Source organism: Lepisma saccharinum, chromosome 16, assembly GCF_977018435.1.
Source record: "Lepisma saccharinum chromosome 16, izLepSacc3.1, whole genome shotgun sequence".
Lineage (NCBI taxonomy): Eukaryota > Metazoa > Arthropoda > Insecta > Zygentoma > Lepismatidae > Lepisma > Lepisma saccharinum.
Window position 1 is genome coordinate 70235220 of NC_139244.1, and position 24810 is coordinate 70260029.

The 24810-nt window shown below is 38.0% G+C and overlaps 1 protein-coding gene across 1 annotated transcript in view; it reads left to right on the forward strand.

Annotated features, from left to right (window-relative positions):
* Nucleotides 1–24810, forward strand: part of LOC146000523 (dipeptidase 1-like) — a 196932-nt gene that overhangs the window by 137453 nt on the left and 34669 nt on the right. Inside the window, exon 6 of the mRNA XM_083138268.1 lies at nucleotides 13408–13584. Within this exon, the coding sequence (XP_082994394.1) occupies nucleotides 13408–13584 (177 nt within the window). The remainder of the gene's footprint in view (nucleotides 1–13407; nucleotides 13585–24810) is intronic.

Genomic DNA, 24810 nt, shown 5'->3' on the forward strand with positions numbered 1-24810 from the left:
CATAGTTGAAAGAATGAAGGAAAATCTCAGGTTTTTGATCTCGTATGCTGGTTTGCCGCAGAATTGCATCCACTTGACCTCCTGGCCCGCCGCAGACTAATTCACACTTAACCCACACGAGACTTTACAAAACCTTAATCCTCTCTTCCCACAACCTTACTTTGATTAACCTTGCCGGAAGCTTCTCGCTCATCAGCAACCTCAAGTTGCTTCAGCCACTGCTCCACATTCTCTAAATTCAAACCCCTCAACTTATTCTTCCAAACCACCAACTTGTCCTCTGAGCAATTCCACAATTTACAGTTCTGAATGGATTGGTCAACTATTTGTTCCCCTGTGACACAATCTATCAACGATAGCGTAGAATCTTTGTTGTTTTTTACACAAAGATATGGACCAAGAAAGAGTTCACAATATTTTTTTATCACTTTATCCCCCAAACCGCTCAACGTTTGATTTTTTACAAAGACCAAGGCGCCCTCTTTAATCACTGGTTTACCATTCTCCTTGGCATTAAACTTTATCAACTTACCCCGCCTTTTTTGGTGACTAGTCAGATTGGCCATTACCAATTTGTCATCCCATGTGACATTAGTATCCTGGGCAACTACAGACGACATGTCAACCAGACGCATAGGCATGTTTAGTCTTAACTCAGCCGGAGAATAACCTGTCTGTGACGAAACAGATCCATTCAACAATTTCAATGCTTCCGGCACCTTCTCTGGCCACTTGGTATGATTCGAAGAACAGAGCACTCTCATTAAACGATTTAATTCTGAATGGTAACGCTCAACTAAATTTGAGCTCGGGTGATATACGGGAGTGAAAGTTAGTTGTACCCCCCAAGATTTCATAGCATTCCTGAATATATTTGATTTGAACTGAGGTCCATTGTCTGAGACTATTCTTTTAGGAACTCCTAAATGAACAAAGTAAATGTTTGATAATTTGTTCACGATCGTGTAGGCATTGCTGTTAACAACGGGATAAGCCACTAAATATCTCGTCGCTGCGTCTAACACAGTGAACAAAAACCTTTCTCGTTTTGGCCCCATTATAAACGGACCCTGTAAATCGATGAATAATAACTCTCCAGGCTTATCAGTAAAATGTGACCTGGCTACAAATTTTGACGGATGTTTGTTTGGCTTAGTTCGCTGACACAGATCACAATTTTTTATGTATGTTTTTATGTCAGTCTTCATTCCATTCCAATAGAACATGCGATAAATTTGAGCTAAAGTTTTGGCCACCCACAAATGTGTCCTTTATCATCATGACAAGCTATTAAAATTTTACCGATTAATTTGACTGGGACGCAAATCCTCAAACGCGAGTTATCATGATAGTCCTTGATATAGAGAACATCATTCCTCATACAGTACGTTTGACTCCATGATCTCGAACGAGGTTGAACTTTCTGTCCTGTTCCCATCAGGTTGTCAATAATCTCGGATAACTTATCATCTTGACTCTGTAAACTTATCAACTCTTTTTTCGTGAACACTTCCTGATCTGTTTGTGCACAAGCAGATACATTTATCATAAATTGTGAATCAGAAATGTCAGGAAAGCTCCTACTAAGAGTGTCTGCCAAAATATTGTCTACGCCTTTACAATATTGAACAACGAAAGAATACTGTTGAATTTGGATAAACCACCTCGTCAGCCTGGCATTCCAAGAATGTGCTGATTCTAACCAAGTGAGGGATTTATGGTTGGAAACTACAACAAACTGTCTGCCTTTTAGGAAGGAGGAAAATTTATCAATCGTGTACAAAATAGCTAATACTTCTATTTCGGTGGAAGTGTACGATTTCTCATAGGACTTCAACAGTCGGCTGACAAAACCTAAGGGTTTGACGTTACCGTCAATAAGCTGATAACAGTAACCACCTACCCCAATTAGGGAAGCGTCCGTTTGAATGTAAAATGTTCTTTCAAAGTTGGGATAGCTCAAAGTGACCTCTTGGACGACCATAGCCTTTAACATCTTGAGCGCTTTATCCGCTTCCATGGTCCAATGCCACTTGGTCTTTTGTTTCAACAACTCGTATAAAGGGTGAGCCACAAGTGCATAATTGGGTATATACTTAGATAACCAATTAAAACATCCCAACAATCGCTGAAGCTGTTTCAAGTTTTCAGGTTTGCGTAACTGGACTATACTTTCCACGTACATAGGATCTTTTTTAAAGCCACAGGTAGTGACTATGTGTCCCAGAAATTTAAATTCCTGTACGGAAAACTTGCATTTCCCTAATTTTAAGGTAAATCCTGCCCGCTGCAACCTTTCCAGTACCAAACCTACATGCTTCATGTGCGATTCGAAGTCTTTTGATCGGATAATAATGTCATCAACGTACACTACTACAAAATCCATACACGATCCAAGGACCCGATTCATGACATCAACAAATATGGCCGTGCCATTCACTGATCCAAAAACTACTCTCTTAAATTGGTACAAAATTCCTTCAAAAGCAAAGGCCGTATACTTACGACTACTTTCATGAAGAGGAACTTGCCAGTACGCATTTCCCAAGTCAAGTGAGGTGAAGTACTTTCAGCCAATGAACGACGTCAACAAGTCATTAATTCTCATGGGAGCAAGTTGTATCGGCTTCACGTGGGAATTTACTTTCTTCAGATCGACACATAAACGAATATCCCCGTTGGGTTTTGGCACAACTAGCAGAGGTGAACGATGTTCTGAGACAGAAAGTTCAATTACCCCCCAAGCCAACATTACATTCAGTTGTTGCTTTACCTTATCCCTATAGGCATATGGGATAGGATAATTTCGCGCCACGATTGGTTCGTCTGTGTCTACCTCCATCCGATGCACGTATTCGGTACATAATCCCGGTTTATCAGTAAACATCAGCTGGAAGTCATAGAGTAGATCGATCAAACGTGAATCTAATTTTCTACCTACATCTAAAGAGGCGTTTATTTTATTTTCAAAGTTTGATCGCTCAAGGTTAGAAGTTTCTGCCACGAAGGACATGTTGGCAACTGACAAATCTTGCTCATTAGACATTATGTCAGCAAGTGGAGTGAACTTCAAAAGTGTCCTGCCATTTGGAGTTTGGTAAAACAAAGCCTCAACATCGAAGTTCAATTCCCCATGTATACCGTATATTACATCTAATCCTAATATGATGGGTACATTTAGTTTTTTGACAACCATAAATTGCACATAAAATTCATAACTCCCTAAATTGACATTCAATCGCGTAATACCCTCTACCGATTTAGACTTCGTGCCCGAATAATCAATTAACTTAATACTTGACGCAGACTCTAACCTAGGCCGCGAGACCGACGATGATATCAATTTCCAGGTGTCGTAAGCCAGGAGGCTCAGTTCCGCACCACTATCACAGAGGGCTACGAACGGTTCACCCATAATAGAAACATTGATCATTGCAGATCCACATCTTTGATTACTAGTATTAATTGGCGTTATAGAATTTATTGATTCCCCCAGATCAAACTCATCAATACCCTCCTCTATATTTACAAATAATATGGCAGATGACTTTAATTTGCCCTCACCCCCTGCCCGTTGGTAAGGGTCCTTTGTCGGTTTTCCGACCTCGACGTTTCCTTTCTATTTACTGGAAATTCTTCGATCGCATGGATCTCAGCTTCAACCACGAGTTGAGACGCTTGTTTGAAGTTAGTACGACCCAAAGCGTTAAATACACCCTTACTTCGAAGAAGGTCCACCACCCGGGCCATTCCTGCTCTGTTCCAGTAAATTTTATCGATCTTGCCTCGCGAGGGATTCCCTAAATATTCTTCATACAAATCACCCCGAATTTCATTTTGCTCTGTGAAGAACAAAGGCACAATGTCAACTACTCTAACATTTTTCCCATTATGGAAAGACATAATAAGCTCATTGATGCTCTGCCACTTTCTCCACACACTGGTACCTTTGTCGCGCATAATCCGTGCCAGTGGAGGTATCGTTAGCCAATGTATTTCCTTTGTCCTTTTAGACAAAAGATCCAACGTCTGCAATAAACTTTGCTTAATAGCTTCTTCAGACCTAAACTTGAGAATATCATTTGTCCCAATTAATATAACTACCGAGTCAGACAGCTTTTGACAAGACCGAAGTCTTTCGTTTAACTGTTCAGCAGTTTGACCACTGATCGTTAATCCTACGCCGCGGTTGCCCCTCTGATCACATTCAATTCTACAACTTGTATGATTTTGAGCTAACCTTAGCAACATGCTGTCCCCTACTAGTTGTTTATTTTCCAACAATGGTGACAACGAGTAAGATTTAGATAATGCATCTGAACCTGTACTAGTAGACACCGAAGCACTTGTGCTTTTGGGAGGATCTATATTTACCGACCTCACATCACCTCCTACAACGTGAGGGGTAACTCGTTTCCCAACGACTTGTCATTTGATTTAGACACCTTGTATAAATGGCGTGATTTGGACTTTGGACTTCTATACCACAGCCTTTCCCCATCTGAAGGAGGACTACTTGGCAATTGGTTATCCCCCAGGTTCTTTTCTTCAGAGCTAGGTGACCCTAACGCCACCATATTTATTCCGCCCCTTTGACCCTTTACCTTAGGAGAAGAAGGCCAATCCCTTTTTACTGATACATCCTTTAGCGACTCAAAGTTTTCAATAACATGAATTGCCTCCGAGAACGACGATATGTCCTGCATTACAAAGTGCTCTTTTAGTTTATAAGGTAAAAGAATGCCCATTTGCGCGATAATCTGCGACTCTTCGGCTTTAGGTTGGATCGTACGCAGGAGTTTAAAGTTTTTTGAGAAAAACTGTAAGACACTCTCCTCCGAGGTCTTGACATATGGCGCATTCAGAATTTTCGCCAAACATGAACTTTTCCACCTAGAACTCTCATAGTAGTTTATGAATTCTTTCTTGAAAAGAGCATATGTTGTAACGCGATCCTTCCGTTCCGCAAACCAAAGCTTGGCGCTTTCTGTTAACAATTTTGGGACATACTTTATGTATTGCCCTTCCTCTACCCCATAAAGCTCTAGCAGCTCCTCAACCTTCTCCAGGAATTCGGATGGAGTTACTGTAGTTATTAACCCACTGAATTTTGGAAATTTCATTAAGTCCTGAGGTTTTATACTAAAGACTTTCGCTTGAGTGTTTCTATTATTATCGTTAGTGTTAGAGCGTACCGGATTATCCTTTATTACCTTTGTCTGAGGTTCTACTAATCCTTGCAACCCTTTCATTTTTGCCTTCCCATTCCTGGTCTTAATGTAACTCTTCTTTTTTGACGTCAGATAGCAATCACCCGACCTATCCGTCTCACTTAAGGAATCTACATTTTCAGGCTGAGTGGACCTGAAGTGGTTGAATTTTGAACATCTAAGTGCAGAATGTCCATCTGATTCTTCAGTAGAAGTGGCTTTATCTACACCATGCTTCCTTAACTTCCCCGACTCCGAGTAATGACAACCAACCCGCCTTACTTCGATCCCATCAGCATTTGGCTTTACGAGATCCTGATCAGAGCCCCTTGACTCCCACCTATCCAAGACCCCATTGAACCTTGCCAAAGAACTTTCCATCGATCTTAATGTTAACATAACATCAGCCGGTAAACTATTCATCCCTGCAGCACTATCCTCAACCCTGTACAACGAACCCCTCGGAGTTCCCTGAACCGATGAAAAAACTTCCTTCTTGACTATGGTCAAGTCACTATCACTGACAGCCTTTACTACCTTCTTTCCTTCAACAATCCGAACCGACGGAGTCTTCCTTACTACTACTCTATCCATCACTTTCTCCACAACCTGTTCTTCCAACAATTTAAAACTATTTTCATTATCCAATTTTAACTGTCGTATTGCCTGCTGCACACCCTGTACTTCCGAGTCTAGTCTTTTAGCCAACCCCTCATGCTTCTTTTCTAATCTTTCGGCTCTACTCATGCATTCAATCCTGTACTGGGATACTGACAATGCAAGCTCTTGAAGACCTTCACTTGTCTTCGTAGTGTCCTGTTTTAACTCCAACATGGATTTATTGGTTAGAGGTAAATCCATTTGAAGCTTACCAACCAAGTCACTGGTATGAGACAACAACTCAGATTTCATTAGCTCTGTGTTTTCTCTCGATGCCTGACTACTTTCTTTAATAAAAGAAAGCAAGGTGTCCAGAGTCACAGGTTCCTGTTCTGTTCCCATATTTGTTTCCTATACTTAATCTTTACTAATTTGAATTACCCCTTCCAAACTATCTTAATAAGACAAGTTTAAACAAACAACAAAAGGAACTTAATTCCAACTTATTTATTTTAACTTTTTTTATACTTATTTATTTGACTTTTTATTTAAACTTATTTATTTGACTATTTATTTAAACTTATTTGTTTAAACTTATTTGTTTTAATCTTACCCCAGCATCAAACGCTCCACCCTGAGTCTCATGGATCTTATTTATGACGCTCCAGGAGAACTGAGAACTCCAACAGGTATTATCCCTTACTTTGGAGGAAGCCCCCCACAGGTCACTCTCGCAGCGCCTGAAAGCGCAGGTGGGAGGAAATTTGCCGGGGGAGATCAACTACCCCAAATAAAATATGACGTCAGATAATACCCCATCTGAGTATAAGTAATTTTCGTATGACGCTCCAGGAGAACTGAGAACCCCAACCGAGAACTCCTTCGTCCAAGATGTGAAGAACGAAAGGGTGACGGAACAGTTCTAACGCATCAAATGCGAATATCTCGAAAACGATGAGAGATAGAGCAAAAAATAAATGGAAAAATCTCACCACTGCTTGTCGATTTTGGTGATGTAGAGTACGTGTACCAAGTTTGATTGTCCTAAAAGTTCAAGGGTGGGCCAATTGCCGATTTTTTTTTTTGAACGCTCGATAGGATCATCGTAGAGACATCCCTTAACATCGGCTCCTAACAAAAAAAAACATAGGTTATCATGGTTGACCCCTCTGTCGAAAATTTTCCTAGTCCAGCGTTAAAAATTGCAAATATCACGAAAGCGGTGAGAGATAGAGAAAAAAATAAATCGAAAAATCTCCCCTTGTCGATTTTTTTTGGTGACGTAGAGTACGCGTAGAGAGGTCGGGTTTAGTGTGTCGGTCGAGTCTCGGTGTCCTCTGTCCTCCCATACCAAAATAAACATAGGTCGTCATGGAACCAATTTTTCATCAATCGAAAATTTTCTGTCCACAGCGTTAAAAAAAACTTAAATTGCAAATATCTCGAAAATGGTAAGAGTTATGGAAAAAATATATCGAAAAACACCCCCATTCGGTATCGTTAGACACCCCCTGTCGATTTTGGAGGTGTAGAATACGTGTACCAAGTTTTGGTGGTCCTGGGGTCCTCTGTCCACCCATACCAAAATCAACATAGGTCGTTATGGAACAAAAAAATTTCCGAAAATTTTTTCCAAGTCCTTTTTTGGTTGGGCACCACGCACCCTGGCGGGGTTAGGGGCCAGGAATCCTAAAAAAAAACAATTATTATTTGTTTGCTTGAAAAAAAAACACGTCACAATACAGAAATAATGAGAGGCGCGCGCGCGTGTGTGGCAGAAATATCACATCGTTCCGAGGTTTACAAAGGTCACGATATATAAACATGGCCGGACTTAGAAAATTACAATAAGGTGCATTCGTACTTGAAGTACGAGAAGTGTATTTTCTCGTACCTGCTTTTCTTCGCTGTGAAACATCGTCAGTGCAATAAATGAGGCGCGGAACGTGGAGAGAAATTGAGTTTTTGAGGTTTTGGTGCGGTTTTCTTAGAGGTCAAAAAATCAGGTTTGGCCTAGAAGGCATATTTTGACACTACTTCCATCTTGATGTAGAATGTAGTCACCTCTCTCTGCAGCAAGTTGAGGAATTAACCAGTCACGTAGCATTGTTAAGTAGCTTTCACCTGTGAAGAAGAACGGACCGTACACTCGACGCTCTGACACTGCACAAAAAACATTCACCTTGGGTGAGTCACGTTCCACATCAAGAGTGGCATGCGGATGCTCGCTTCCCCAGATCCTAACATTATACCTGTTCACTTTTCCACTCAAGTGAAATGTCACCTCATCATTAAAAATGATCTTTGTCAGAAAGGTTTCATCGTCCTCCATTAAAGTGTGGATAGTCTCGCAAAACTCACGTCGCTTTACCTTGTCTTGTGGATATAACGTTTGAACCAATTGCAGCCGGTACGGGTGAAAACGGTAGCTTGTGGCACCTGCAACTGCCTACTGGCTTGACGTGTTGATTTTCTGGGACTGCGTACAAAGGCTTTTCGCACACGCTCCACAATTTCCTCAGAGATTGACGGTCGGACAGAATGGTCTTTTCTTTGATCACAAATGCATCCTCTCTCAACAAATGTTTTATGCCACAGCATAATGGATTTGTGTGTAGGTGGAACAACATTAAACTTCCGTTTAAATGTACGCTGCACTCTCACAACACTTCTTGTTTTGGCAAATTCTAACATGCCCCAGCTTTTTTGCTGCGGAGTGAACGCCATTTTCGATGTTACTGCCCTCTAGCTACCGAATTCAAAACTAGCGATTGTGAAAAGAAAGATATTAAAATATTTTGAGTTAACTGAGCTTTGGATATCAATTTTATAAAAAACATTCAAGTAACTATTAATTTTATGACATCTTGAAACCAGAGAGTGTTTTTGTCATCACGCTGTATTATTATTTGCATGCTTCAAAATTTATAATTCTGGTATGTACGAAGCAATTTTGTTTGTGGATAAAATTTACCCAGCGTGTATCCTTTCGGGTTAAAGAAGGGAGACTTACAAAATATCCATGGAGCATTTTGTGGATCTTCTATTTGTATTAGTGTCGTACTCACATCACAAGTGGCATTTGTTTGAAGATTTGGCTTCTTTGAGAGATAATCTGCCTTGGTATTTGTAGTCGAATTGAAAGACTTACGTCTTACCTTAGTGGAAGACAGGGTAACTCGTCTAATTTGTGAAAGAGCGCTCTTGCAAGCACGCGTAGCGAGAAAGGCTACTGTAGCGTTGTAAGAAGGGCGGAGTTGTGACGCGCAATGTTGCCAGCAACTTAAGCTTGAAATATGCGGAAGCTGTTACGGAGTTTGACACACGCACTCAAATTCAAAACGAACCCATATTGAACACAATCAGCAACACTATGGTTAGCGGATGACTGTCGACGTGGGACACAATTTAGGGGCAAGTGCAAGAATTCGCCACAATAATGTTAGGCATGTTCATAATTAAAATTTGTAGAGAAAATCTTCGTTGTTTACCTCATAATTGTTCCTTGTATTTTGAGGATGTCTTGAGTGGAGAGCAGTGACTTTAATTCCCAGTAGTTAAAAGTTGTCCCGTTCTTGTAAATGAATTTTCTTCGAACTCTCTGGAGGAGTAGGTATCGTAATACCAAAGTTCGTAGTCCTAATAAAACATGCAGTATTTTATTTGTACTCTTTTAATTTCCTGTCGCTTTTCTGTTAAATTTGGCTAATCACGGCGATGAGCATAATTGCTCAGTGGATGAAGTTGATAGACTCGAATCGGGAATCTTCGATGGCAAGGACCACTCTATGCCTTGACCACCGAGGCGGCTACTTAAATGCATAATTGATTGTGTTTACTCCATCGTTTGTTCCACCATAAATGATCGTTGCAAATATACCAGAAAGTAGAAAATGAAGGTAAAATAACAAGAATGGGAATAGTAATAAAAAACTATCTTCTGAAGTAGATTAGATTTGTTTTTTGTAAGACCAATGGTTTATTTTGAAGTGCTGCTTTCCAAAATATTCTGAAATGTTATCTACTTTAACTCTGAGCGCTCGCCAGCCTCCACAAGTGCACGCGACTTGTCCAAGCATGCTTAAGTGAAAACAGCTATACATTGGCAAGATATATATTTTGCCCATTCAAAATTAGCGGGCAATATTTTAGAAGTTCATATTGAACTTTCAGTGTTTGTAAAGCCCACCTTCGGGGCGTAGTGGTTTGCACAGCACCTTACGATTCCAGGGGTCCTTGGTTCGAATCCTGGTCTAGCTTCGGGTCTTCTTTGTTAGTGTGCCTTAATCAATTTCATAATTATTATCACCCATCTTCGTATTCGTGGTTAGCCAAAAGTGACAGATAAATTAACTTAAATAAACCAAATCAATCAAACCTTCATCACTCATCCTACCCCTCATTGTATCGTATATTTATTTTGTTATTGCGTTGCAGGCATAATTAGTATAGTACATCAAATATGCCGATTCACATATTTGTATATTTAAATTTCTTGAACGTATAATAAAATGAAAAACAAAAATATATAAATTGAAATCCTGGCCGATTTAGTCCATGAACGCACACTCAAACTTTTTAATAACATATATTAACCTCGGCACCCTGTACGTATCCCTAAACCTCAGTGGCCCTTGTCAGCTCGCAATTTTATAGATTGACTGCGTTATATTTTTTAATCTCCAATCAGCTTATATGATTCAAGGTATTGCGTTGCAGAATCTCCAAAAATGGTCTACAAAGAGCAGTTTCAACTTGCCATCACCATCCCATTTCTGCACCGACACAACCGCAAATTATGTGAATGAACCCATAGAGCTGACTTGTATGCAAATAGACTAAATGAAACTATGCACTAGGCTTCATAACCGCATCACATGTACTGTGCATGAGCCTGGATATATCCTGCCATGTATGACTTTCTTTCGTATGGAGCAGGCTTGTATGTACCTACATACTGCATTACACAGGTAAACAACCCACACGCTGGTTGATCCAGGAGACATAATATCAACATGTATTCTTATCAGCGTGTCTATCATCTGACTACACTGTCTTCCACTTTCTCTTTCATTTAATGTCCAAAATGCACTTTCCGGTTAGGAAATATCACATTTCTTAGTGTTACTTGTGCCATTGTTGTGTTTCATTATGTAAGTGATTCGCAACAACGGGTGCCGCGAGATATATTAGGGATAAACGAAAAAAACGAAGAATGAAAAGGCAAATATACTTGGGTAGTAGGCAAAATAAATAGTACGATGTAATAGATACGTAATTTCCATCTCTAATCTCTATCCACCGATATTTTTGGCTGGATTGTGTCACCTTTTGATTTCGCAGACAATTTGGAGGAAACAGATTTTACAACTTGTGAATGAGATGAATTAATTGATGTCTGCGCTGATTTCACATCCAAAGTTAAGTTCACCAAGAGCGAGGCATCGGTGCCTGTTCTTTGGCTGCGACTGGTTAACCTAGTGAAGTGAATAATGGGCGTACTTTTGCCCATCTCAACTTCATATTTGAGCGAGCAAGCCTTCTCTGCTACAGCGACAATAAACTCTATTCGATTCTGACGTTTGTTCCTTACATTATCTTTCAATAAATGAATAACATTAGTACTGGAGTAGGTATTTTTTTGACAATACATTTATCATGTTCGTGATAACATATTCCACTTCGATTTAAGAATAAACATTAAAAAAAATTAACAAGGGAGTCTGAAGTTTTAATATTTTTTCCAAAGGTGTAGGAAATTTAAGAAAGATTGTAGATGTCAGTACTGTTTGTACAGTTAAAAGTAAAGTGCCATTGTTCCAGACGTATTGTGAAAACCAACCTTACATACCTTATTTATCTTGAATTTTACCATCATATGGATCGTCTTCTAAAATGGAATGCCAATAACTGAGTTTTAAATGGTGATTTAATGATTCCGTAATGAGGGTAACTTTCCCCTGACTGTTGCTCTCGTGGTCCTGGAAACACCCCTATGCATACATTGCAAAATCGAATCTTTTTGTGCATAAACGTTATCATCACCCTCGATTCCTTTCAGGCAAACTCCCGGGAGGTATCGAGGCTGATGGGACCGAACAGTGGAGCGTACTATAGAGAGTCCTATGAGTCTCGAGGATGTTTATCGGAAATTAAGATGTTAAAATTACTACCCGCATGCTTCAAGGAAAACAGATAAATATATCTGTTTTCACGTCTGTTGAAAACAAATTTCAAAATATACTAAAGGTAACAGAAATCCTTTGGAACCATTCTATAGTTCCATTAATTACATAAGTCAACTTAGATACACACAACAACTCTCTAGTGCTTTCCGAATTAAATCTAAAGAACTCTACCTTTACATGAATGGCGTTAGTGTACGTGCAGTGTATCTGTTCGGCGTTCTACCCAAAACCTTTCTGGTCGCTCTTGAACACTCGAGCTCGTATTGGGCAGCACCAATCAGATCGCGCCTGAAGTATATCTTCTTCTTATTTTTAACCCTAGAGTTCGTTGGTTAACACAAATATTTTAAGGCCACTTAACAAAAACTTGTAGTGGTCTTAAAGTATAGTTAAAAAAAAATTCTGTCTACTTTGAAAAAAGCAAAGTACGTATTTAGAAGTATCAGATGAAAAGAGAAATAGCTGTACAAGAATTGTAACAGTTCACTCGCACAGAGTGGGATTGGATCTATTCTCTAGGATTGCAGACATCATTTGTTTTTTTTTCTTAAAACTGAGAAGTGTACTTTTATAAAGGACTTGGTTTTATTTCTTTGATGCGGGACTATTGCAATATTATCTTATATCAACTATACCAATACATTTTCTCTTTAAATGTGCATTTTTGACCACACATCCATGCGATTCGCTATCATTATTTGAAAAGTTATTTGTTCAAAATATAAGGCAATTACGATTACAGTTACTGATTTTGTAAATACCCTGTTATGGTTACCATGAATTTTTACAGTTACTCAAATCCATGCCTTAACTGCAAGAAAGCTATTTTTTACTTTTACTGATGATCATCTAATGTACACTCAGCTTCATTATAAAAATAAACGTAGTTATTCATTTTTAAAAAGTAACCAGTTACGGTTTCTCATTTTAGAAAGCAAATAATTAAAGTTGTCTTTGCTCAGAAAAAGTAACTTACTTGCAGTAAATGTGTTACAAGTATCTGGTTAATAAAAGGTACTGACCCTTATTCGCATTCTTATCTCGTACTCTATACTGTGTCCATGGAATCTGTGGAGCAAATCGGCGCTCAAGGGGAGAGGACGGGAGAAAGGAAATCAGCGGAGCAAAACCGCGCCCGCTGGTGCAAACGACTGCTACCTGCACTCACTTACCCTCGGAGGCATTCATTGGTCGAGCCCTCTCGAGTCATCACTTCCGCATAGACATGTTTTTCTTTCCATCGCTCCAGAGATTCTGGAGACAGAGTATAGACGACATTTGAGTATTTGAAAACATTCATTTACATCTGCTACATACTGTTAACGTACCTGTACCACCACCCTTTTTAGTGCAAGTGGAATTCATTCTCTTCGCAACTCTAAGTGAATGTCCTTTCTCCTCTCTCGCAGTTGGTGGTGAGGGAGATGAACCGGCTGGGGATGATGATAGATCTTTCCCACGTATCGGTTCGAACGATGATTGATGCGTTGCAGGTTACAAAAGCTCCAGTGATATTCTCTCATTCGTCTGCGCATGCGCTCTGCAACAGTTCCAGAAATGTCCCAGACCACGTTCTTCGCATGGTGGTAAGTACCTAATTACTTCCTTCATTCTGAAGTTTGGATTTCCAACAAATATTTTTACACTCATCAGTAAATAATTTTAGCTGATGTAGAGCATTCATTGTCTTATAATGTCAATAACACGCAATCAAGTAGAAATATATACAGATTTTTTTTTCAAATCGGCCCTTACGGTAGAGAAAGTTCGCTAAATTTTTAAAGAGACAAGGTCACATGTGATTAATACGTTTATAATCTCTGGCTTGCTTGACGAAATGAAAATATAGCTGCAAGATGTTATGTTATTTGTAATAATGCTTGTTTGTGAAAGAAGTGTTCATATAATAGATCCGAGAATTAAGTTTCTTTTAATGCATTTTAGCTTAAGTAACATTTTAAATACCTGTGTCTGTTTAGCTCTTGAGGTTGGTATTCCTGATGCGTAGTGGCAAAGCTGTCGCCCTTTAATTAAGAGATCCCGGTTTCGATCCTAAATGGAGACGCATTGCAAAGACTCTCGGATTCCACTCCAACCGTAGCATTAGTCCCGGTTCTCTTATCTGAACATAAAATGAGCTTGTAACAAACTTTGGCGAATACGGTGAAGACATTGTCCATTATATCATAGCAAGTATGGTAATACGAACGGCTCTGATTCTTATTAAATTAACAGTGGTTCCGGGTTGGAATCTCGTCCTGTGCATGGTTGTTTTTTGTGTGTTCCTTCATCAATTTCATCATATCATCTATAATTCTCATCTTCGCGATTAGTCAGCACTTGCAGAAAAGCGAAGGATATATATACGTATATATATAACCAAATATCTCAACCGACCTTATGTAATTACATACATTTTCGTTTGCGTATAGAAAAATGTCGGCGTATTTCAATGTTATATGCGAGTTACATATAATTTATGTTATATATTCTGAAGAATGTTACACATTTTCCGCATGGAGTATTCATTTTTACATATAATATGGTGCTTTTGTCATTTCCGCAGCTTTCATGGAGTTATGCAGATACTGTATATTGTAAAACAAACATTCAAATATGATCCCCCCCAAGAAAACATTTATTTAATTGTGGAAGCCTGTTTTTTTTATTCGATGAGAATAAAAATATTGTGGAAATTTAAGTGACCTCCCACGGGGTCGCAACAGGCTTTTATATACTGTTGTCTGTTACACATGTTATCACATTACCGCCCTCTTTTAATTAATGATTTAGTTTATTTCATTTCGCTTTTCTGCCACTTTGGGCTAATCGCGAAAATGGGAATAGGTGCTAATAACATGAAATGAATGAATGAAAATCACAAACATACAAAGACGACACAGCACGTGTCCCTCAGACAATTATCCCGCATGCAGGTTTAGGTGCCGGAGCCTCGTTAGTCAGCAAAATACAGTCCAGGATGTTAAAGTTTACCACGATAACTTTTCAACGTTATTTAGTATATTACAATTTCATTATATCACAAACACCTCTTGTATTTTAAGAAATGACAAATTTATTTAGTATAATTACATTTTACTGTCAGAAACTTAAAAACAGTACGTAAGACTACGAAAATAGTACTTCTTAATACAGTAAATTCTTGTTAATCCGGACTAATGGGGGATAAATTAACTGGTTTAACGAAAGTCCGGATTAACTGAAATAACCTTAAAGAACGGTAGAAAGTGCATTAAAACTCCGTTTATAGCAACAAAATAAGTTTATTATGGTGTATTAAAAAGGCATAGGCCTAAATACACTATACAGTACAGTACAAAGTCTGCGGAGTAGTGGGGTTTGTGGTATTATAAACTCAAGAAAGTATGAACCCCCCTCAAGCAGAATTGGCTACACTTAAACCTAGCTCAACATGCCCATATGAGCTTTTTGCTCAAGTGTAGTACCCCTTCTAATCCAAGATTTTTGTAAAAAAGCCCTCATGGATTCCATGAGAAAGTATGACCCCCCTCAGATTGATGTGCCTATACTTACAAAAGGCACTTCTGTGAGATTGTTGTCCATAAATTTGTCAAAAATATGCCCCTCTTGATATTTTTTTTGACCACACTTAAAACTAGGCCAAGACACACACCCATACACACATATACACACATACATACACACACTTATTTACTTCTGGTTTAAGTTCAATTGGATACCAGCTTCAATTTGTTTATCTAATATTAAAACAATGCAATATGCAGAGACCCTCTAGAATTGCTCCGTGACTCTCTCATTTCTTACATCATAAACATATGATTTTTCACCTATGAGAATAACACTACATATGGTGTCATCAGGTAATGCCTCATGGAATTCACAGATAATTTTAATATTTGTTCTGTCATTCACCACAACTTGTTTCCTTTTTGAAGCATTGATTACAAACATGGGTCTCTGTGCTTTGAATTCATCTGGTGTATAATACATGTCAGTATTGCCTGTAGTGACCCTCTTGAAAGCCGAAAAGGCCTCATATAATTTAAGGAAATCATTCTTGGACATGTCTAAATTGTAATTTTCTCTAGGAAATACCTCATTTCTGCCATTTTTAAGATATATGTTTTTGATGTTGCAGTTATCAAATTTACTTGAATTTTTTTCCTGATTGTTGTGTCTTCCAGTCTGAAACAGTACCACTACAAAATCAGGCATGTCATATTGAATGCTGGAGAATGAATTTGTGGCATCAAACTCATAATATGTACCAGATGCGGGCTTCTGTACACATTGATATGTATAAAATTGCAGAGGAATTTCTGGATTTTTTATTATATCAGCTTTGTATTTAAGAGCATAACTGGCTTCATACTCAACAACAGGGATTCTTAACTCCATAGTCTGAATAATGCATTTGCCTGCATCTGGTAGGGTATTAGGCAGAGCTTCCCCTGTAGGGTTTATTGCACTGTACCTCATCAAGGCATTATTATCATTTGCAGCTCTTCTAAATGTGATTCTTAACCCACCCTTCCACATAATTTCTTTGTAATCTGAGAAGAATCCTGGCAATAGGCGCATGGGGAACAGCACAGTGTGGTTCTTAGATAATATCTTATCACCAGCCTCAAATCCCCCGATTTTGTAGTATGAAGCCTCGGTTTTGGATAATTTTAGTGTGGCCAAAGCTGTGGAGGTAATGCCGGGATAATCCACTCTGTTTATAACAACGCCATGCTTCCTGATCTCAATTTCAGAGAATAGATGCGGCACAAAATTGTCTCACAAGTCTTACATTTGAATTTGCCGGATAATCTGTACCATCGAGCTTTACAACATCAAATTTGATGTATAGATCTGCTCTGTGGGGGTGTATAAATCCATCCCCTACATCAAGATCAACCTCAATCTCTGTGTTGGGTTGATTTAAATTTGCAAATGTCCTCCTGTTTGGGGGGAATGATTGTAGCTCATAACTCTCAATATTTTCCATTTTTTTCTTGTATGTATTTTTATTTAAATATTAATCTCTATGATTGCAGTTGTTGTGGCTCCAGCAAAATCAACTAATTCTTCTTTTTCATTAGTGACCATCAATTCAATATAATCTATTCTATTATGACACACAGGAAAATATAATGTTGGGGATGGATTGTAGATGATGGGCTCCATAAATTCAGAATTAGGTTTGAATGTTGCAATGATGCCTGTTTGTTTGTGAGTTCCTATGCCATTTGATTTGGTGATCATACCCTCAGCCACATTACAGTGTATATTCAGAGTCTCTATGGCCAAGAATTTAGGTATATTCATAGCAGTGTGTTTGATGCCTGCTTCAAGTTTTGTGTTGTTCTCAAATCCTAACAGCTCTCCTATAGTACCCAGATCCACTGTTTCTGTGGCAGATACAATCTCTACTCTGTGAGTGACAGAATTTTGACTTAATACTACACCTCTGGGTAATTGAGCATTTAGAGTGGACAGATTATATTGCCCTGGAGTAATGACAATTTTTTCATCCCCTACTGCAATTTTGTTGTTGTGGTGTGTAATATTTGGGATCAGGTACATGCCATAAAATGCTCTGAGAGCTATTGTTTTGGGATACACTATGTCATCATGCAATTTGAGTTTCAATATTGAATTTTGGCTGGTGAGATGAAATACCCCCATGATGTTTCAGATACCACAAGGCTTTTTGAAAATCTTCAATTGATGGTTTATTTATTTGAGACATGTATCTAAGAACAGATAAACACAGATGTCCGCAATTAACATCTTTGAAGTTTTGAACACGGGTATTATTGTAATAAAGATTAGATGAATTTAGATATTTTATTAAATTTTCAGGTGGTACACCTCCAAATGAATCAAACACAAATGCCTTATTTTTTAAATATTTAAGATATCAAATCCAGTGAGTGCCCTGATTTTTGTACTCATCCAAATTAACAATGCCACACTCTTTGTTGAGTGGTTGTTCCGGTAAAGAATCAGACATGTACACACCTCTAAAATGTTTGATGCCCAGTGGCTTGATTAAAGCTTCAATATCTTGGTTTGTAAGCGGCTCTTGTTTTTTTTAAACTTATTCATGGCTCTCTTAACACCTTTGCCTTGTTTCTCAATGGCCAGGTTATGGCGCCTCTGCTCATCTAATTCTGCCCTATTTTTCTTGGCATCTATTACTGTTTTTGCTATGGCGGCTGATCCCCCAGCCAAGCTCCCCACAGCCCCGAGAGCAGCTAAGATGGCAGGGATGGTAAATATGAATCCCCCCACATGTGATTTTTTTCTTGATTGCTGTAATTTTTTTAATTGGGGGGTACTAAGCAACAATTTCATACCATGCCCCTTTGCAATACAAGAATTTTTTTTCTTGCGCTGCTTTTTGGTCAAAAGACTGTCAATAGTTTTAAGAGATTTAAGACCTGCATAAGGTATTTGATACATAACACCCTTAGCCTTCATTGTAGGTTTATTATATACATATTCACAACCCCCACCCCAATTTTTGTTTGGTATTCATAGCTATGGTGGTTCCCAATGCTGCTATTTTTTCACTTAAAGAAGCATCTTTGCTTACAAATCTGCCAAATGCAGCCTCTTCTAATTTCTTGTCTGCAACATGTCTCTTATCAAGATCAGAATGTGTGTTGTATGCAATATCATGGTCTCTACAAGCAGCATCTAGGGGATTAACACCAGGATCCCCTCTGTTTAATCTACGGTCCAATTTTGTACCGGGCCCACAATACTGATAGCCTGGAATATGTAGTTCAAATGGCAGCTTGTTTATAATGTCATTAACAAGGCCCCGACCCTCAGAAATACTCCAAAATTTAGGTGGTAGAGTATTAATAATTTTTATGAGATATCCAATCCCCTTAGTGTCATTCACTATAAAATTAGACAATTTGGTGCTTATCATGTCCATAATTCCAACCTTTTCATTGTAAAAATTGTGGTTCCCAGCATTTTCCTCCCCAGCTATCACCAATAACCTATCTACAAGTTTCCTGACATCATCAACCCACACAAATTCTTTAGGCAGGGTGTTGTATTGTTTGATTCCACTTCCAGTCTTGATCTGAGACCATATGGGCTTGATTAAATTGTTGTATTTTGCTCCACTGCTAGACTTGACTCTTTTTTGTGTGGGATCATTGTTCTGGTATAGAGCATCTGATTTTATTAATATTTCTTTGTAATCCTCATAATCTTGATCTGTATAGCTGCCAGGCCTTTTCCTAGTCATCAGTTCCCACAATCCAGGTGTTCCGGCATATTTAACAAAAGCACCTTTTTCTCCAAGTCGAGATTCTGAATATACAATTATATCATCTCCCATAAATGTTACTCTGAAATTGCCAATTCTATGTATGATGCTGCCATCAAGCTCTGTGTCAGCATATAAGCCAAAAACCTCATCTTTATTGTCTTTAGGTGTGGTTAAATATTTTTGAGCAAGAAGACCCAATTCAAAAGGATCTTGACTAGCTTCAATTCTTCTAGGAGCAATAGGGCTAGGTGTATGAATACTTGAAAGTGGGGTGAATGGATAATCTAATATGTTCCTTGCAGCTACAGGTACAAGCTCTGTGAGCAAATTTTGATTTTGCTCTGTAACAGTTTTGATATTTTTACCTAAATTATTAATAGCATCAATTACAGGCTGTTCTGTTTGTTTGTGTTTTTCATAAATTCCACGGTTCTCTGATTTCCATCCCTTAAATCTTTTTACAAGATAATCTCTTAACTTAAGATCATCAATAATTGGCCTTTTCATGGTTATTTATTTATGTTTCAAAGTCTAAAAAATTGTTGATTTTATTTCTGTATTTGCCACTATTGGGTGTTCTTGTCATATCAATTGTAACAAACCCATAACTGTCCTGGTTCCAGCACTTGCTGCAAATCTTGGAAAAATCATTGTAGCTCAAGTCCCCACCTACATATTCATCATGTATGTGTTTGAGGTTGGTATGATCTTGATGAAACACACATATAAAATTGCTATTGTCTCGGATCAGCTGCTTGGGTATTTTTGAAAAAGTCTGTGCCAGGTAGAAGCAATCAATGTTTTTGTGCCGGCCCTGTGTAAAGAAATTTCTAACCTTGTTTTGATTATCCAATATAATATCATCAAACACAACAACAGAATTATCGAGACACTCATCAAGTGGCTTAACATCTGGTTCAAAAGTGGCAATATCCAATCCATCATAAAGCTTCATCAGCTGCTGATATTTTAATTGTTCTAAGCTCTTAGAGAAGATATACAAGTGCCTGTTTTTCCAGTCTAACCAGTTGGGTGCCAATAAAAAATTATCAACCATTAGTGTAGTTTTACCACAAGCAGATGGCCCAACAATAAGACACCTAATATTATCAGGTAGCAATTTGCCATTTCTCTTATTTTGTTGTTCAGGTTCTGGGAGCCTTTTTATAACATCCCAGGTGCTCATATTATTATTTTGTTTGCATCGATCCAGCTGTGTTCTGGAAGTCCTAGCCATTTGACAAATAATTTCTTGCCTTTTCTGCGGATATTTTTTTCTATGAGATATGTGTCAGGCTGTTTAGTTTTGCTGAGCTCTTGTTCATAGAACCTGCCTTTGAGAATTTCTCCTCGGTGATCTTTTATTATATATGTGTTAAGGGTCCCAGGTTTAACTTGAACCACTGTAAATAATTCTGTGCTCCAGTTTCTTGTAAAGCCTCTTTTGAATAAGTGCTTATATTTACTGATTCTTACTTGATCACCCACCTTGTATTTGGCCTTTCTTGTTGTTGGCTGATATTTAGGATAATAAACAGTGCTGATCAATTTTTGCTCATCAGATGAAGTTACTTCAGAGGGTTTCATGTTGATTGTGGAATGGACAGAATTGTTATATTTATGTATAAGTTCTGGAAGAATATTAATCCATTTATAATTACCTTGAAGTGTAAATTGTTTATACATAAGATTTTTTAAGGTTCTGTTGAATCTCTCTACAATTGAGGCCTTGAGGTCACTGTAACTCGAGTAATGTTTTATTGCCTGGCTTTTAATAAATTGTTGAAACACTGAATTATAAAATTCTTTGCCATTATCTGTTTGCAAATAGCGCGGGGATCTTCCACTCTGATTGATGATTGTTCTAAAAGCTTCTGTAACACATGTTCCAGTCTTGGATTTGAGTGGCACAGCCCAGGCAAATTTTGAAAATGTGTCTATTACAGTGAGAAGATACTTGTAGCCCTTGTTGATTTTGTCTAAGTTTTTCAACTGCCCACTTGCCATTTCAATCAAGTCGCTTTGCCATAAATCATCTATGCCCTTTGTGACTACTGGGAGTCTCTTAAAATTATGTCTGGCCTGTCTGTGTAATTCATCAACAATAATTTGTCTAGACATAATATGTAAACAAGAATATTGCAACTATGGGGTGTTCAGCAGCTGAGACAGCAGGATTTTCTAAATATAATTTGTCCCCTATTTGTATTTTAAATTCCAAAGAGCCATCATCTTCAACATAAGATGTTTCCAATGTATCTGGGTCTGTAAAATCCTCTAATTCTACACTGGTGATCTTTACTTTGTTATCAGCATTTGTTATTGATAAGGTGGGGTAGTGGTGTGCCTGTGGCTGAAGCCAATATTTGATCTTGATTGGTCTCAATGTGCCCCCAACAAAAAATTGGTAATAAAATTGTGCAGGGGACAGCATATATATTTTGCCTCCTGGTGTAAATGGAGAATCATATTCTTTGTTGGGGATGCTGTACAATTCAAGAATTACGGAATGTTTTGGATTCTCGATTATGCCTGTTATTTCCTTTTCTGCTGTAAGCAATCTGCTTGTTACAGATTCAAGGTGCTCATTGATGGTCCTAACAACATCATCATGGCCTGGCTTTATTTTTATGTCCACAGCAAGTCTCTTGTATTGTTGCACAATTTCTTGTAGCTGGGTGGCAAAAACAGACAGAGCATTTGCTTGATTGGATTCCATGGTCCCTAGCTGTTGCTTGATATTAGCTACAATTTGTTGCAAATTTTCAACAACTGCCAATTTTGAATTTTGAGCAGTAAGATCATGGACCTGTCTTCTGATATCCTCAAATAGGGCATGCAATTCATTAATATGTTGATTTGTTGGTAGAGTGGCCACTGTCTGGGTGAGATGTTTGATCTCTGCCTGGATATTCTTGATATCTTCTGATTTCAATATCCTATTCACTGCTCTCTTAATATTTTTAAGTTCCTGTGATGTAGGCAAATTTGATACTGTATTTTGCAAAGATTCAAGTGCCAATTTCACAGTGTTTAATTCAGAAGCATCAGCCACATTTTGCATAGCATTTTGGAGCAGGGCTATATCTGCCTGAGAGGGTGTGGATTGTTGTAAAATTTCAAGTTTTGTTTGGATATCATCGATCAAGTGATGAAAATGAGATAGTTCAGATTCAGTGTTGAGGTTTTCAAGCTTTGTGATTTGTTGCTGGACACTGACAAGGGTATCTACAATCCCAGGCAATCTGGATTCTAGTACATTTGCCAAATCACTTTGCACTGCTGCTATTGTACCTTCAAGATGGGTTATGGAACTTTGAATTTTTCCAAAATCTTCATATGTTTCAAGTTGCAGCTTAATATTTGCAACACTCCGAGTTATTGCATTCAAAGCATCAGAAGATGGCAAATTGTTCATAAAATTTTCAAGTGTCTCAATTTTTTCTTTAACCTCGGCTATGGCATTGTTCAGAGGGTCCAGATTAGGTATTTGGAGTGACTGAATCTGTTCTTTTAGAGTGGAAATCACTAGATCAAAATCTTCTTGTGATTTTATGCTTTTGACAATTGTTTGGAGCTGTGTCTGGACATTATTTATTTGCTCTTCCAATTGTTGTTTCAATTGCTCAGAATTGGTGGCCTGGGTCTTAAATTTGGCTTGAAGAGCTGCTACAGCCTCTTCCAAACTTTGAAAATTATCTAATGTGGCCAGGTCAGTATATTTCTGAAGCAGCAATTTGAGTTCAGAATCAATTTTAAGAAGAGGGTCCATGCATTGTGATTGCAAATTTGTAATTTCTAATTGAAGACTGGCATTGAGTGTGGTTTGTAAAGCTTGTAAATCACTTCTTAATTTCTTGACTCTGACATCAAGCATCAAAATCTCATCACTGTGATCTTCATGTCTTGTATGGCCAAAAATATCATTAGGCATTTTTGATTTAGTAGTTATTTATTATTGAATACCTGATTCTTAATTCTATAAAAAAAGGTATAAGCTTGTCATAAGATCCAGGGACTTCAATATATAAGCAGTCACCAGCAGAAACAGTATAAACAGTGCCAGAAACCATGTTTGAGTGCTTAATTCTATAAATATTTCTCCCTACTGAAATTTTAACATCACCCTCAGGGGTTGTAATAAATTGCAATTGCCCACCTACAGGTAATTGGTAATGATTTAAATTATTGTTAAATATGTACAATATTTTGCCTGTTTCATCATCAATATCTGTAAGTATGCTGTTCAGATGAATAATTAACAAGCCACTCAGTTTAGACAACATATCAGGAGAGGGTTGTGGTGTTGGCAGGTCCATAATACCTTGTTTTTTGAACCCAAATAAGTTCATAGGCATGTTTATTTATTTCAAATCATGCTCTGTGCTTGTGCATTGTTTGCCATTTTTCAAATCACAATGACCCCATGGTAAAGTATGTATGCCACATGATAAAATGCATCTCTTATCATCATGTGGGTCCAGAGCCACTTTTCTTACAACATTTGAAGTCAATAAGTGATCCACACTCTGGATTCTGGATTCTGATGTTTTGATTAAACTCTGGGATTTGAGGCAATTTTTATAATCCTCAAATTCAAGCTCTTTTTCAACAGTTACTCTGCCAATACCCTTGGCCTTTTTGACAACAGCATTACATGTTTTAAAACTATACATCTTGGCACTTAACCCAGCAAATTCCACAATAACATCACCAAGTGTCTCATCTTTTAACTTGCCAGGCACTTTTTTGTTGTGGTGTTGTTGAATCTCTTTATGTTCACTGGTATCAAAGTATTGAAACAATTCAGGCTGTGCCATATCTTGATAAACATTTTCTGTTATAATATCAAGAACAAAACTATCCGTGTCCATGTACATCAATTTTATATTATCACCATAAAAAGGTTTCAACACATCATAATACAATGTTAACATATGTGATTTGGCCAATTCCAATATTGCAGCCCCTACATAAATAGGTTTATCAAACTTAATTTTTGTTTTTTTCATGTTGAAAAGTGCCATATTTTCATCATAAATTCTTCTATAATTGAAATTAGGCTTTGCAACCAATTTTTTGCTCAGGCTGGGGTCAGTAATTATTTTAACATCGGTATGTTTTCTGACATTTTCAATTGTTTTGCCATATACTGAATTCACCATCAATTTAAACAAGGCCTTATCAAATTGGCTCTTTGCAGATGTTCGAAGCTCCGTGTTTGTATCAATATATGATTTCAACCATCTTGAGTGCCTGAACCTCAAAACTTTGCCAAGTTTGGTCACTTGAACACCATGTTTCATCAGGAACTGGAGGTTTTTGTAATATATGACATAGCCTTGTTTTGGCTCCAGTGTCATCATGAGCTTCTTCTGTTTAGAGCCAGGTGAGCACTGAACCTCAGGAATTGGGGGCAGATCAGAAAATTTATTGTGCAAATCATCAGGAATTGTCAGATCAACCTCTAAGAAGAGGCCATAGTCACTGTCATCAAAGTCCTGAAGATCCTCAATATTGAAATCTT